Below are 15,505 nucleotides of genomic sequence, written 5' to 3'. Positions count from 1 at the left end.
GCCTAAAAGAAAACTCCACTGTTTGATCTTTAACAAACTGCCGTAGTTGTCATGCATCCGTTTTATTTCAAATAACAACACGATAACTACACGTAACTGCCATGAATACAAATATGAGTTGCTTCCGTTGCTGCTGCAGTTTGGGAATGTTTGCCTAGGGCTAGTGATATATATCGTGATTCAATATCCAACAGTTGTTTCCTGAATAGTCCTCTTTGCTTAACCTGAGTAGCACTTGCTGGGAGCACATCCCTCATGCGTCCTGAAGAAAGTCGCAGCGCTTGGGTGTGGTGGCCGACAACTGGCGTGCGTTCATATCGGAGCTCTAGAAGATCAGAGAGTTTTGAAAGCTTAATGGTGACAATGTGTGGCGAGAAATGAAAACCAATGAACTGCAAACGCGTCTGGACCAAATGCAGTCTTATGAATTCTTTAAAAAACCATATAAATAACGCCAACGATTGGAAAAGTTCTGAAAGAAATCATCAGTGGAGAGAATATAAGTAAAGAAAGAGGTATTTAAAATAAATAGAAATAACCATAGGTATTAAGTTGGAATTTAACTGTTAATAAAACAAATGAAAGCAACAGAGGAAAATTAAATGAAATTCGCAATTTTCGGGTGAGGGAAAAAATTTCAAATTATAATGACTTTATATAGTATTCTAAACAATAGTTGAATTGTTACAAATAAAAATCAAACACAAACAGGGAAATCGTTCAGTTTTGGTGTATACTTTCCAGTTTATTTGTTTAAAACTTGTTTGACTTAACGAGTAAAATTAAATAGTGCGCTCAAAAAGATAAATGTACTATAACATTGCATGCAGTTCGGGCTTTAGCCTAATTAAAATCCACAAATTAAAGCTAATTTCGTAAAGGTTTCAAAACATCAGTTTACTTCAGAGTATAAATGTTTGTCGTGTATATAAGTTTATATAAATATATATATAGAATTTAATGGCTACAAACGTAATATTAAAGCCAAGGGCGCTGCGCCACTCGCTCCCCACAAAAACTAAACACAGCTCCAGCCCGCTCCAAAATGGGCAAAAATGTTTGTGGAATGTCAAATGTTAAATGACAATATTTCAAAAAGTTTTCGAAAATCAAACGTGTTAAGGAGTTTGGGGCACATACAAACATAGGTAGTATTTAACATTAACATTACATTAAACAATAAATAAACACTTTTCACTTGACTGGGTTGCGGATGCGGGATGAGGGTTGCTTGCTGGGATTGGGTTTGATTGGATTGAATTCAATTGGTGCAGGGTGGCGCAAACTCTTTACACAGCCAGGCGGTTCGCTTCATTTCTCACTCATCTCATCTCATTCTATCTTTTAATTTTTTTGCTTTGCTCTTTGGCATTTTCACACGTCTACTGGCTGACAGCGCTCGTCTTCTTCTTTTTAGCGTATTTTACCTGATTGGACCAGTCACCCGTGGGCACGGTGGCGCGATAGAACTTTGAGCTTGTCTTGTTGAAGATCGGCAGCAATTCATTTGCTTCGTCGGACAGAGCCTGCAAGGGAAGGAGTTGGTTTGGGTTAGCTTGCGTTGGAAAATGTGCATGAGTGAAAGACCCACCTTTAGATAGATGATTGCATCGGTGCCGAATCCCTCGCAGGAGAGCAGCACAATGTCACCGTGGAAATAGCGGGCGTAAAGCCTTGAGATCGGCAGGCCGTATCCATAGCCCGCTAGTGGCACCGTGTGCAGATCCGACTTCGAGGGCTGCGGCGCTGTGCTGTACATATACTTGAAGAGCTGATCGGTCTGGGAGCGGGGAATGCCGCCGCCCTGGTCAGAAATTTTCACGCAGATGTCCTCCTTGCCCTTGCAGATGGCTACTTTCAAGGGGGGCAATGTGTCATTGTTGTCATGGCCATGGTGCTCCACAACAGCACGCATAGAGTTCTTAAAGAGCTCGAAAAGCATGTAGTACAGGTGCGAGGGCACGTACACGGTGCGGATGGGCAGGTTGTCTCCAGGCTCGCTGCTGTGCTGCTGGATCTCCAGCGCCGGACTGGTCAGGTAGTACTGATCGCACAGGAACCGCGCATTCTCGTAGGCATCGCGAACCACATCCGAGAGATCACAGGCGGGATCCAGGCAACCAATGTGGCGGCCACCCGCATGTGGATTTCCGCCAAAGAGAAGGGCTTTAAATAGGCAAAGGACATGGTCAGTAATGTGCTCACTGGCATTATCTGGAGCTGGTCTTACTGTGCTGATTTATCAGCATTCGAATGCTGATGCGAGACATGTAGAGCCTGTCGAGAAAGTACTGAATGGAACTCTCTGTGGGCGCATCCACCTGGCCGCCCTCGTTCTCCTTCATTTCGATCACACCCTGGGCCATCGTTTGCACCACATCGTTGTGCCGATTCCTAATGAGATCCAAATCGGCCACAAACCTGAAAGGCAAATGTGATTAGTGAAATGCTGATCTACTTAAATTCGCATTACTCACTTTTGCAGATTGTCGTGGGTGGGCTCTGCTTTCTCGTACACCAGCACATCCTCGAAACTCTTGACATACCAGGAACTAACTTCGCTTACGGATCTGGTGTGCAGCAGGTTGTCCGGCAGAAGGGCGATCTCCTTCATGATATTCGCCAGTCGAACAGGCAGCTCCTTGCGCAGAAATATGTAAGATTTCTTCTCGCAGGCATTCTGACCTATAAAATGAAATTACAAAGAAACGATTAAGAAAACGTTTAAGAAAACGAGAGCTATACTACAAGAGTAATCAATCTATTCAAATGCAGCTTTATAGATACTTTAAAGCATTTCGTTGTGCTTGAGTTATCGCTACATGTTTGTTTGTTGTTCTAGATTATTCAGTACATTTTCCAGAGCTTCTAGATTATTTAAAATATTTTCCTCGCAAGCTTATCAATGCGGCTTTAGGCACTCAGTGATCATGAGCTCACGAGTGAAAACCTCATGGGGAGGAACAAACCAGCTAGAATGAACAGCCTTGACGTACATAAAAACGAAAACAGTTCTGAGCTGCACATAAATTCAATTGGATTAATTATCAGAGAGCCCAAAAGTACTTGAGCTAAATACATAACTACACTTAGTATGTATACAGCCTGTACTTTCTTATAAACAAGCTAAGTTCAGAGCTCCCTGGCAAATGCGAAATAAATCAACCGCAGAAAACTTTGCCCTCGTCAGGCTTTTGAATTTGCCTTTGTGTTGTGTTGTCATTTTGTTGGTTTTTTGTATTTGCTTCCGATTCTCTTAGTGTATGTATGTGCTTGGGTATTTTTTACTGTTTGTTGTTTGTCGCGAGTCAACAGTTTCGTAACAAAGAGAAAATCAAGAAACTGCCGTCGAGGTGATAACGACGGATCCGCCTTATCGACGGGGTCTTGACCAGCCGGCAAAGACACGCCTTCTTTTCCGGCAATTGCTCGTCGCGAAAATCGAATGGCCACAATTCGCCAGGCTTAATTAGGATTCCTGATACAACGCAAAAAGCAACTAGATACATATATGCATACTATATACGTGGCTATGCCGAATAAATTGGACTGGAACCGCTTTATGAGTCAATTGTAACGAATTGGCCAAACAAAACAGAATCAATAAAACGAGTTATAAAGACGAACATAAATGCGGAAAGAGAGGCGATAGCCTGATGATATTGTTTTCAAGAACATGCCAGAAAGCGATCGCAAACGCGAGAGATCTCCGTTCCGAGATACAGATACAGATATCAAAATGTGCTAGCTAGGGAGGGGGTGCGGCATTCGCCCCAACACACACGCGCTCCCTTCTGCCCGCTCCGCCCCCCAAAAGCTGGGGCGGCGGCGCAGGTGACCTCAAAACAGAGCTTTTAACGCTTTGTTTTTGTTTACTTGTTTGCCATTTTGGAACCGCTCTACGCCCTATCTCTCTCGCTCAGTGTATTCACTTGTTTTGACTGTAGTGTAGTGGAAAACAGAGCAAAGAAACCTCCAGACTCGATCGGATCGTCTGGCACTCCACAATATGTATTTAGACTTTGATGCATTGCTCTTGGCTGATAGTGATAAGTCGCACCCTCGCTTTCATCGGCGATAAATTCGCAGTGGCGTTAAGTGTCCTAATCATAAGTGCCTTATGCATTTAGATAATTGCCCGCTATAAAAAAGGAAGTCGGGTTAAGAGGATTAAAGATTGGAAGTGTGCTAAGTAAGCGCTCTTCATATATCATTTTGATTTGGTGCCATTTGGTTATTATTTTCTTAATAATCAATAGCATTGAATAGTTAATAACTACGTGCTGTGTATTTGGCAAGCTATTAACCCTTGTACGCTTTCGCATACTACAAATTTGTGTGCCCCAACAGGTTTCGAAAAAAAAAAAAATAAACGATGAACTAAAGTATTCAATGGGTGTTATGTAACCAGAACTTAGCTGCTAGTTGGCGAAAAACTGTTGCGTGTTCTAGCAGTGAAATTGAAAACTGGCCACCGCACGAATTCATTACTGGAGCTCAGAATCGACAATGAGCTGCGGTTTCAATTCCATCCTCATTATCAGTGTGAGCCGCTCAATTGGCGATACAGGCTAATTTGGTCGTTAATGGCGCATTCAATAATTTACAACGCATGGCACGCAATCAGCTGAGCAAAGGCGCAAAGAAATCCAATTTCTGAAAACGACTCAATCGTCCACTCAGTGCCACCACCATGCAATTACATTAGAATGGGTGGAATATCGCATATGCATCTATCTTTAGACCAACTGACGTCACTGCGAGCCCCTCCTCCAAACCATGACCATCCCCTTTTTTGTAAAACAGCTGTTCTGTTGGTTTGGGAGCACAGCAATTTGACTCTTGAGTTGCATCAGCCCACCACCACCCATTGGCCCCCAAATCGTTGGAAAATTTGCGTGAAAGTCTTTCGAATACTATTATGTATATTTGACTCACATTCGCCCTGTGACAGAAATACAAAAATACGGCGCGTGTGACTACGACTACGTCTTTATTATTATTATCGCCGGGGTGCTCACTCTTCTTCTGGCCATTCTGTTTCGGTTTCTGTTTTTATTTTGGCCAAGTGTTGACGTGCGCGTTTCTGCCTTTTTTTTATCCTAAAGCGGTTCCAAAGTTCAGGCCCGAATTGTGGGCGAAATGAGGTGACAGCATCCTGGACTTTGCCCGAAATGGTCACAGTGATCTGATCCATCGCAATGCATCCATTATACAATAAACTTTGGAATTGTCTGACGCTGTGTTTTCAATTTTCCTCCCCGCGTATTGCCACAGATATAATTGTTGCTCTTTGTCGCGCGGAGAATTGGCACATGATCAACCATGATGAGGTTCCAAATTGGACTCCCTATATATGCCATAAGTATTTTATATTTTCCATTGATATGAATTCTTGGCCTTCGGATATAAGGCACAAATATTGTGAATTTCGCATAAACAATATAGCCTGAGTAGACGCCCTCGAAATATATGAAAGACTAGACTGTATAAAAAACGAGGCTCGTCACTGAGGCGCGAATTTTAGAACCCACTTTCCAGTTCTTACACCCCCACTCACTTAGCCCACGAAGCGCTAATCGATGGTTAACCTGAATCATCATAAACTCGGGTGCATGGCATTATAATAACAATATATGAATAACACCGAACCAATAACAAGCCACATTCTATAGATATAAGCATAATTACTCCAAGTTTATGGACCCCCACAAACGGCAGAAAAACACAATTAAGTGCCGGGTACAGTTGGGGACAAAACAAGCGCGCAAAGCAGCCTTATCTACAGACCGACATCAAAGTTCAAGTATAGGCAGGTATATATTAGCTATTTATTTGGTCACCTTCCCCGAGGGGTGCTGGCCTATTGGATGGCCATAAAGGCTTGTAAACTAATTCCGCTGTTTTGTAGCCCATAAATGAACCCATACCAGACTGACTGACTAACTAAAAAAAAAAAACAGGAAAAAGCTCAGCACAAGTGGTCTTAAAGGGATAGAAAACAGTCGCAAGCAAAGCCTGTTGTTTTGGTCTAAATTTAGATGATAATAGCTCAGCCTCCGGAGGCCAACCTTTTCCACATTTTCCTCCTCTTCCAGCCGAGCTACTTGGCCTGGCTTTTATTTCTGCTCACGTCGCATGCCAGTTTTTCAACGAGAATGCCCTAGAAGTTAGCACTCGAGTCTGCTGGTTGCACAGCAAAAAATTGATTTTCGACTAGAGCAGGTCTGAAATTAAAAGGTTATGTGGAAACAGTATCTAAAGACTGCCATTTACGTTTATCTAGATATAATGCAACTTTTAGAAAATACACTGCAAACCAAGTTTGACTTCTCTGGGGACAGGAGCCACTCGATTCGAGGATTGCGTGTTCTTTTATTGGGGCAGGTTGAAGCCCTGGGATTTCGGAGGTTGGGTTGTAGGGGGTGTTGGGTTGACATTGAAACGTCATTGAAGGCCACGTGCCGGCTGTTGGCGCTCAATGAAGTGTGGGCGGAAAAAAGGCGCCTTGCTCGCGTCCCCATTCTCGTGTTTCATTTCCATTGACGAAACTTGTTTATGAATTCTAAAACATGGCCATCTCATAAACAAGTTGAGCTATTCTGACTTCCGTTTTAGCAACAGGCGGTTGGCTGGGAAGCGGATTGAAAATGAAATAGAAGGCAAGGGGGTGGGTTCGAGGAAAAGCCAAAGCTAAGCTGAATTGAACTGAGCATTCAATTGTTTATACTGCCTGTCTGTGTCTGCCTCTCTGTCTAGCGCGCAGTCGACAAAATAATATATGTAGATGCAAATGCTTAATTGACAATTCAATGGAACGAAATTGGCTATTAGATAACGGGATATTTGCGCAGTTTATTCTAAACTATAAACGAAACTTTAGACAACATGAAAATGTTAATCTCTACATAAAAGGTCTGCCTATGGCTTTTTCTATGTCATCTGGTTATGCAACATATATCGAATAATAAAAAGCAAAGGGAAGTAAAAAGTGAGTTTATATTTCCCAAAACATAACATAACATACATTCTAGAGAAATATAACATTCACTTTTGAAAAATATATTAAAAATCAATCGTAAACAATTAAATTTTTAATCCATTTTCGAAGCGAACAACTCAAGTGTTTTTATAGCTTTTGGAGGCAAATCAAAACAAAGTGAGAATCAAACTTTCCATAGAAGCAAATTCTATTGGCAATCTCTATAACATCAAAGATCCTAAGCCAAATCAACTTGTACGATTACTCAACAGCACTTAGATAAGATCGTTGAAATATATATGTATAAATGTATAGAACACCTTGGGTTCAAGAATCTTAGGCCCAGTTACTCACCAAAGTCCATGAACTGCTTTATCGAGAGGGGCGAGGGGTTGAAGCCCGAGTAAAAGTCGAGCATTTTGGCCAAACTCGCCATCGACGAGGAGGCGGCTGAGAATCGGACTGGAAACAGGCGCATGTTGGCTATATTTTTCTGGTTCGCGGGGGATTTGGGTGCTGATTACGTTTGCCGGTTGCTTTCGCTGCGCCTTTATCTTCAACAACTTTGTTTGCCACTTTAAATTATTGTTGAATTGCGGTGAGAGGGAAGAAGAGGAAGATGAAGCGGCTGCCGGTGTCCTTTCGCTCACCTTCGCTTTTATCGCGCTCTCGCTGCTCTTCTCACTCTCTTCGCAGGACGTTGACCGCGCTCTCGCTTTCTTCGTAGCCAGGAGGCGGGGCGGAGGGGTTGGGGTTGGTGGGAGGTGTGCGACGAAGAGCGGCAACAACAGCTGGCAACGTCTTGAAAAACTCGAAAACTCTGGCAGTGTGCGCTCAATAAATCAATGGAGCGTTCTGATTAGTTTTAACCATATAAAAGCGGTACCAAAAATATATATTTTATTGTATATATCTTCTTTGTGTTAGCTTTGCTCCTCGTTGTTGTTGTTTTTGTTTTGTAAGGCGGGGGCGACGGGGCGCAGATTCTTCTTCTTCTCCTGGTGCGCCATAAACGTAGCTGATTTGTACGGTATTTGCTTCGCTGTGTCTTTTGTGCACTTTTGTCTCGCGATTTCAGCTGCAGTTCTTCGTGCGATTAACTATACTCGCAGTTGTTTGTTTTTGCGCGACTTCGACGCGAACGGTTGGGAATTCGGATTGAGAATGCGACTCCAGATGGCTCTGGATTCTCCAATGTTCGAAAGAACGCCAATTTTACCTAAAAGCTGCGAGCGCTTTTGCGTGGGCAGAGCTGGAGTGTTGGAAAGCGTCGGAATTGTGTCACGGTTTCGACAGCCCCGGGCCAGCTGACTTCTGTTCAAAGTGTGGCAGCCTTGGTTGTAACGAATATTTGCCGGGAAATATTTTAAAACCAATTGAAAAATATAAAAATGTATGAACTGAAATAGTAAACATTGAAAACCGAATAATAATACCTATTCAATAAAAACAAGCTTTACTAAAAAAAGTACCCACCCATAACAATTAAAAAAAAAAAAAAAAAAATAGATACATAAATAATATAAATTCTATAATTCTGTTCTATAAACATAAATTCTTTAATGACTAGACCCAGTTCAAAGAAAAACTCCGTAATTCTCTAACAAACTAAGTTTATTTTAATTATTACACTTTTAAGAACTACAAGTGTTTGTTTCTTATATTTTGATAAAAATATACAACATATTACATAGCAATACCAATTTTGACACGGCTTTTCGTTTCCTGCTCTTGACCTAACAGAATGGTACATAATAATAGTGCAAATAAGTAACGATAAATAATAGAATTTTGTAGCATGCAGGAAATGTGTTCAGCAAATTGTGTCTCCGTTCAGATCAGCCGCTTGATTCGCGCACACACGGAATGAAATGCAGCAAAGTATGAGGTTGGATTTGCTTTGGAATAAATGTTTAAAAACAGCCGGCGACACGACTCCTCCGCCCGTCATTCTAATTCCGTCCTGGTCAAATCCACAAACTCTTTAAATCCCGGAGCCGAAAGGACTAGAATCTTCGATCCCACTCGACATCTATTTTAAAAAGTTCAGGCTATAAGTCCCTCAGTTCTTGACAGAAAACAGTTGCGCAATCTTGGAGGCATGACTCTTGAAGAACTCGTAGCCCACTTTTGCGGCGCTCTTGAGAGTTCCTTGGTTGTTGAGACTGCCGTTTGTTGTGGATACGGTGGTGGTCGTTGCAGGAAGTTCTCCAGCTGGCGAAGTCGTCGTCACCACGTGCTGATGATGTCCTCCACCCACCAAGCTGTCCGGAAACATGCGCCGCAGCACGTAGTTGAATCCATTGGAGGCCTTGTTGCCGTTGGCCTTAAACCGTTCGATGCCGAAGGCGCGAATGGCCCGCGAGAATCCGAACACCTGCGAACTGATGTATGCTCTTCGCACGGCCAGAGTACTGCCGTCCTTCTGCTCGCTGTAGACGACGATTTCATCAACTTTCTAAAAGAAAAAAACAAGGATCATTAATAAGGATTAAACTTGAAAAGATTAAGTAACATATTTAACACTCTAAAGTGTGGAGTGGAGTTAAAGAAATCGAAGTATAATCTTAACCGGATCCCGATGTTCAGTATATGTACGTTTCATGGGTTAAATATAATAAACAAGGCCACAGCATTGACCATCGATCTGTTAGGTAACTTATGCTTTCGTATTGTGCCGGTATTTCGGTCATGCCCAACAGCTAGCGGCTGAATTCTTCTAGATATTTCTTTAAATTGAAAGCAATCGTAGTAGGTAAGCGATAACTTGCCATTATCTTGGTCATTCCCAGGTTCCTGGTGAATGTGGTGAATGTCTTTTTGACCGGGTCCAGCACGGAGTCCTCAACAATCTTGACCGGCACATTGTTGTAGAAGCGGGCTCCCCACTTGGGCACCGGATTCGTCTTGGACAGCAGCCGTCGCGAGAAGAGCTTGCCATCGCGCACCTCACGCTGAATGGTGTCCTCGGTGAGGACGTGGGTGCTGGAGGGATTCGGGTAGCGGTTCCAGTAGGCGACCACCACGTTCATCCAGCTGTAATCGAAGACTGTCTCCGTGCGGCAGGTGGATGCTGCCACGACCATGTTGAAGGTGGACCAATGAACTCGCCGATGTGTTCGAAAGTGAAAGCCGCCGTGTCCCTGATCTGAAAAGTAAACCGATAATCATCAATTGCAATCGCATGTTTCCGGCTAAAAATAGATCGCCGAATCGATGGACGTACCTTTGCGAGAGGGTCCAAGAGCGGGGGTCTCTTTCGGTTTTAGAGCTCCAGAGTGCAGTGTGAGTGGCACCAATTAGCTGGCACACGTTGATTCACCTAGCAGCTTGTTGTTGCCCCGACTTTGGGAGCCTACTAAGAATTTAGTTGTGTAATTGCGTCACAAACTCCGGCACAGGGTGCTTCGGGTTCGTTACCTCCGATCTCTGGCAATTTGCTGGCGATATCCCTCGGTTCCTGCTTTGCCTAGACCTTCAGTGCCCCCTTCTTCTGGCTGTCCACGGTTTCATTGCTTGCTTTTAAAGGGTTTGCTGCCAATTTGGGTCCAATTTACGCCTGTTCAAAGGCCATCCGGAAACATCTGGTCGCAGAGTTGCCAGATGGTGCGCGTGCCAATAATACCAAAATTTGCATTTTCCCAACCAACTAGTATTTTTTGTTTGATTTTGCGCCAACACGTTTTTTTTTTTAATTTCAATATTTAGCTTTCAATATTTATTGACAAATATGACAAATGTTCTTTAAATAACTTAAATTATACGTTCATTGTATTTTACTACTAAATATACTACCTTAAACCAATAAAGTATTAACTTATTGAAAGTTGGGTCATAGCTAGTTTAAATTCAATATTTCATTATTTAAATTTCGAAAAATAAAATACTATTAACAAAGATGTAGTTCAATATATTTGACTAAAAATTTATAATATTAATTAATAAATAGTTGTCATGGGAATTTTTGAATTGTGCAGTGCTTGGATACCAGAAAACAATCAAAAGTTCACTTAGAGTACAATTAGTACAATTAGAATAAAGAAGCTCAAAAAATGGATGTTGTGGAATTTCTAACACGAACCGATAGGCGCAATCTAAAATCTCAAATAGGTTTCCAGGTGGCGCAAAAGATGCGCGAATGGCACGCGGATGTGGACAACCGGCGTTGGAACCTCTGTCTTCTCCTCCAAAAGGAGGCCTTGGAGGCGGATGAGCAGATTGCAGAATTGCTGCAGGAGCAGGCGGATGAAGCGGATCGGAAGCGACACGAGTGGATCGAAATGGAGCGGCTGAAGCGGGAGGAGGCCGAACTGGAACTGATCAAAGTAAAGAAGCAGCAAAGGGAGATGTAGGTCTTCAGTGTAGAACTTCAGGGCATACCCTATCTGAAATAACTCCACTTTCAGTGAGAACTCCGAGGCCCATCGTCACATGCTAACCAAGGAGATCCTGTTGGAGTCCAAGCAAGCTCAACTCCATCAAATCGAGGAGAAAAAGGAGCTCAAACGCCGCCAGGCCTGTGTGGAGATTCTTTGGCAGCGCGTCTGGCAGAGATTGGACGAAAGTAAGGCCCAGCAGGAGCAGTATGAGCTGAAACTGCGCCACTTGATTGAGAACAGGTGCCAAGCCCACAATCTGGACACTGATCGGGAGCAGAAGGCCCAGTTCGCCAAGGAGGTGTTAGCAGACCAGCGGGAATGTTCCCAGGCGTAAGTACAAGGCTCCCTACAGATTTAGTTAGTTAACATACTAATCGAGTGGATTATGTTTTAATAAGATTTCTCACATTCGTATTTACAAATTTCATAATCCAACCAACTACCTTTCTTAGCCTGGAACTAGCTGCCGAAATGGATGTGCTCAAGAAACAACAAGATCTGAAGAAGCTGAGAGATAAACGACGCCAGCAGCTCACTGACCTGCAGGATCAGATCCAACGGAATCTCACCATCAGCGCCCGGCAAGCACAGGCCAATATCCGTGAGGATGTGGGCTACAACATTCTCGAAGACCGCCAGATTTACGAGGAGCTCATGGAGAAGCGTTGCGCCAGGGTGAGTTCGCTTGCTCCCCAACTGCCTTTCCACTCAGTCACAATGCCAACCCAACCCCTTTGCTTTGCTCCAGACCCACAATCGCGATTGGCATCAGCAGTACATGACGCACACGGCTGCGGAGCGGGCCGCTCGCAGGGAAGAGGATCTGGCGCGGGATCGGAAATACCTGGGCACTGGGTGTGTGCTCGGCCAGCAGCCGAAACAGCCGTACGGCAAGGAAGTGCGCTAGTACCAGTGGTGGACACATCGTCATCGCCATCGATCGATCGATGGGCACGCACTCATGTCACGCCTCACATTTGGATACCATATGGCAATTATATTTACGGCTGATATAAATCAGACGATGGCGGCGATAAGGAAAAGCCTATCACGCACGGGCGGCATAAAACCAGTGATAATGCCCACCATCAACGTCACCAGGGAAGCTGACCAGCTCACCCCAACTACCAACTTGGTCAGCCGCCAGCGGGCCCATATGCAAATGCGAAATGCCAGTACAGTCAAGCTATTGTAATGCGAACCACCCTCTTTCGAAATTCAAAATTTATAAGCACTATATTAATCAATCTTCTTAAGTTAACTGAAATATTTCGAAATGCTTATTTTCAATTTTAAGTGGCTTGTCGACAACTTTTCCCAAAATTCATTCATTTTCGCTATTATCTTAGACAAACCAATAGTTGCATAAAGTAGATTTTTCGCATAAAAATATAGTTTTGACAAATCAAACGAAACTTGTAAGCTTAACACTATCAAAAATATAGCTTGCCACATTTTTCAGTTTATGAAGTTAAGGAATTTGCATTTGTAAACTATAGAAGTTGGACTGTATGAACGATAAAGCTTGTAAGTGTGGCTCGAGCAGCGACTTTGACAATATTTCTGACACTTGGACAGGACTTGGAACCATTTGGACTGGGACACCACTCCGTCATCCTCCGCTTCCATGGGTTTTTTTATAATTGACCGCTTCCGCCGTTCGCAGCGCTTGTCTCCTCAACTGGTTGCCGCTAATTAGAGTTGATCGCTGGCCATGTCGCCGGCAGCAGCTGCAATTGTTGCACGTTGCACGCCGCATGTTGCAACTGCTGCTGATGCACTCAATATGTAAACACACTAACCGCTGTGTTTATTCAATTAAAACGAGTGCGGGGCAGAGATTTTGCGGGGAGCGACTAGCAAATTGCCACTGCAATTTCCATTGCAATGCACTTGGCCAAATGGCCAACAACGGCTCATTTGGCTGATGAGTGCTCGTTCGTTTGTCCGCAGTTGATAAGCAATTTCGGTGGGATTAGGCTCATCGGGGTAATCTGTGCTCATCCACTCCTGGCATACATGGCTTGTTTATTTATAATAAGCCAGACTCATGTTTACTGTCCAAACAACCATGTGAAGTACTCTGCGGATGCACTGGGGAAAAATGGATTACCAAATGTTTGATTTATTGTATTTATTACTTTAGTTTCGGAAGTTAAACAAATTTACAACTTTCCTTAAGAAGATTGATTGATGGTTTCGTAAAGTCATGAGGACTCTTCATCTTAATAAGCTGGCGGAATTACAAGCACACCTGATATTAATGTGAAAACTAATAGATACATGTTATCAAACAAAAGATATCTTTATATCTCAGTATTTAAAATGAATATTTCAATAGAACATATTGAATAGAACACAGCATTAAAAAGGAAGAGCGTTTCCGACTCTATAGAGAAACCGCACTCCAACTAGCTGAGTAATGGGTATCTGATAGTCGGTTAACCAAAGACACTAGAATAATTATTCTAATTATTGGGTTAACTCTACTATAGCGTGCTCTCTTCTTGTCTTCCTAATCAAGTTTTGTTTGATTTGCTTTTTGGATATAATACAAATGATAAATATAAAACAAACGAGTTTGTATTCACAACAAATGAATGAATTAAACTCGAAACAAGTATCTGTTCAAACTCACTTAATGAGCTCATCATTCCTAAGTCAGATATAGTCACTTGTGTAGCATAATTATTGATGGGACTAGTATGGATGCGACTGTTTTCAATGCATAGGTATGCACATAGGTAGCCACCCCGCGTCCCTCCATGCAGCCTGTCCAGTTGCACAACACGATCCCATGCATCACGCAGTTTCGACTTCAAATCTAGCTCCAGCCAAGCCTGAGAACCAAGTGAACCGAGTAGGAAACGTGGAACCTGGACAAGCCGGGCGGCGCATTTTCAAAGAGAGGTGTCAAAGTCGCCATGGCCTGGCAGAATCCTCCTGCTGCGATTCCTCACGGCATGTCATTAGCTGCGAAAGGGGTGGCTCAGTCTGGGTTATTTATGTGACACTTACAATCGTGACAACGTTTGCCAAATGCGCCGGGGGAAAATGCATTCAAATGGAAATATCTCAGGAACAATGCTGCAACATTAGTTAACAGGCATCGGAGCAGGAAATAATGGGGAGGAGTTGCCCAGGTAACGAGCATTTCCTAATATCCGCATAAATCTGATGCCCTCCGTAACGCCTCCTGGCTAAACTTAACTCCAGTTTTATCCGGCCATCTACAAGATTTATAGATACCAACTCGAGGCCCGAAGCTCGACTCGTACTCATTAATAAGCGTTTAGAGCCAACGCTAATTGCCAACGCCTCCAGCGGCAGGAAAAATGGCAAAAAGGGAAAACCCAGGACGGCAAGTTGGCCAAACAATTGGCGGCTATGTGGGCGAGCAGGACATGTCGACCCGTTGATCCAGGTTGCATGGCCCTCCCATTGTGAGGTTGCACGTGTTGCACGTAGTGCATATAGGGAAACCGGGACAAAAGGCTGCGGTCAAGCACTGATTGAAATGCCCACGCCGGCCCACGTCCTGTGGCTTCAGATACCTCCTGCCACGCCTCCTTTGTCCCTATCGTGCTGTACGTGCCGGACAAATTTAACGCCTATGTTGCAGCCATGAATTGTGGCCTCTGCCCGCCAGCGACGCGGAAAATAATGTTGCACCTAGAACAAGTAGGATAAATGCAACGAAGAATCGAACTTACTGTTACCCTATTGTTGTTCATAACCATGTGGTTCATGGTGAATAGAGAACATTTAATCTATAGAAAAAACGTATCTCATCTTAAAAAGAAAAGTCTTTTGTTCTTCACTAATTTATTTTATTTCTATATGAGTCGAAATCTAAACAATTATCATATAGTCACCAGTGATAAAATTTGGCTAAGCATAAAGAAGTCTAAGTTCCAAAACAACATTGATTGACTATCTGGTTTTAAATACGAAATTTACAACATTTTTATGGCACATCGCATGCATGAATCACTAAGAATTTGTTAGGAAATTCTTTAAATATTAGGTATAATGATTAATTGTGTAAATGTTGGCGAACAAGGCGCCACGTTTGTTATATGTGTCATAGGAAATATATAAATATATATTATATATTCGATTGGTTACTTATATGACTGCTAGT

At 43.0% G+C, this 15,505-nt stretch overlaps 3 protein-coding genes across 6 annotated transcripts; 1 reads left to right on the top strand and 2 right to left on the bottom strand.

The window, feature by feature from the left end:
* Positions 1-21: 21 nt before the first annotated feature.
* On the bottom strand, positions 22-7,460 carry LOC117137929 (pyruvate dehydrogenase (acetyl-transferring) kinase, mitochondrial). Of its 2 annotated transcripts, none has more exons than XM_033299680.1 (6): positions 7,337-7,460; positions 2,478-2,685; positions 2,231-2,421; positions 1,592-2,166; positions 1,428-1,526; positions 22-325 (listed from the first exon to the last, which is right to left on the bottom strand). In XM_033299680.1, exons 1-6 carry the CDS (start codon positions 7,458-7,460, stop codon positions 254-256), a joined length of 1,269 nt encoding a protein of 422 aa, XP_033155571.1. In that variant the 3' UTR covers positions 22-253. The 2 variants fall into 2 exon arrangements, with proteins under 2 accessions (XP_033155571.1, XP_033155572.1); XM_033299681.1 differs by lacking the exon at positions 22-325 and adding an exon at positions 344-472.
* A 1,164-nt stretch (positions 7,461-8,624) lies between these two features.
* LOC117137386 (protein preli-like) lies at positions 8,625-10,599 on the bottom strand. Of its 3 annotated transcripts, none has more exons than XM_033298801.1 (4): positions 10,403-10,599; positions 10,209-10,340; positions 9,754-10,130; positions 8,625-9,440 (listed from the first exon to the last, which is right to left on the bottom strand). In XM_033298801.1, exons 3-4 carry the CDS (start codon positions 10,066-10,068, stop codon positions 9,045-9,047), a joined length of 711 nt encoding a protein of 236 aa, XP_033154692.1. In that variant the 5' UTR covers positions 10,069-10,130; positions 10,209-10,340; positions 10,403-10,599; the 3' UTR covers positions 8,625-9,044. The 3 variants fall into 3 exon arrangements, with proteins under 3 accessions (XP_033154692.1, XP_033154693.1, XP_033154691.1); XM_033298802.1 differs by having other exon boundaries at positions 10,209-10,337; XM_033298800.1 differs by having other exon boundaries at positions 10,209-10,599.
* Positions 10,600-11,028: 429 nt separating this feature from the next.
* Positions 11,029-12,674, top strand: LOC117136895 (cilia- and flagella-associated protein 53). The gene is made up of 4 exons (XM_033298009.1): positions 11,029-11,330; positions 11,389-11,691; positions 11,814-12,036; positions 12,110-12,674. The coding sequence occupies exons 1-4, from the start codon at positions 11,035-11,037 to the stop codon at positions 12,266-12,268; spliced, it is 981 nt and encodes a 326-aa protein (XP_033153900.1). The 5' UTR covers positions 11,029-11,034; the 3' UTR covers positions 12,269-12,674.
* The last annotated feature ends 2,831 nt before the right edge of the window (positions 12,675-15,505 follow it).

The sequence above is a fragment of the Drosophila mauritiana genome, chromosome 2R (genome assembly GCF_004382145.1).
Source record: "Drosophila mauritiana strain mau12 chromosome 2R, ASM438214v1, whole genome shotgun sequence".
NCBI lineage: Eukaryota > Metazoa > Arthropoda > Insecta > Diptera > Drosophilidae > Drosophila > Drosophila mauritiana.
This window is presented reverse-complemented; position numbering and strand designations above follow the sequence as displayed.

Coding starts and splice junctions, on each gene's coding strand:
- LOC117136895 (XM_033298009.1), top strand. CDS start 11,035: ATGGATGTTGTGGAATTTCTAACACGAACCGATAGGCGCAATCTAAAA. Junction 11,331..11,388: donor AAGAAGCAGCAAAGGGAGAT/GTAGGTCTTCAG, acceptor CTCCACTTTCAG/TGAGAACTCCGAGGCCCATC. Junction 12,037..12,109: donor TGGAGAAGCGTTGCGCCAGG/GTGAGTTCGCTT, acceptor GCTTTGCTCCAG/ACCCACAATCGCGATTGGCA.
- LOC117137386 (XM_033298800.1), bottom strand. CDS start 10,068: ATGGTCGTGGCAGCATCCACCTGCCGCACGGAGACAGTCTTCGATTAC. Junction 9,441..9,753: donor TGGGAATGACCAAGATAATG/GCAAGTTATCGC, acceptor TTTTTCTTTTAG/AAAGTTGATGAAATCGTCGT.
- LOC117137929 (XM_033299680.1), bottom strand. CDS start 7,460: ATGCGCCTGTTTCCAGTCCGATTCTCAGCCGCCTCCTCGTCGATGGCG. Junction 2,167..2,230: donor AATGCTGATAAATCAGCACA/GTAAGACCAGCT, acceptor GCCTATTTAAAG/CCCTTCTCTTTGGCGGAAAT. Junction 326..1,427: donor CGGGTGACTGGTCCAATCAG/GTAAAATACGCT, acceptor CTGATCTTCTAG/AGCTCCGATATGAACGCACG.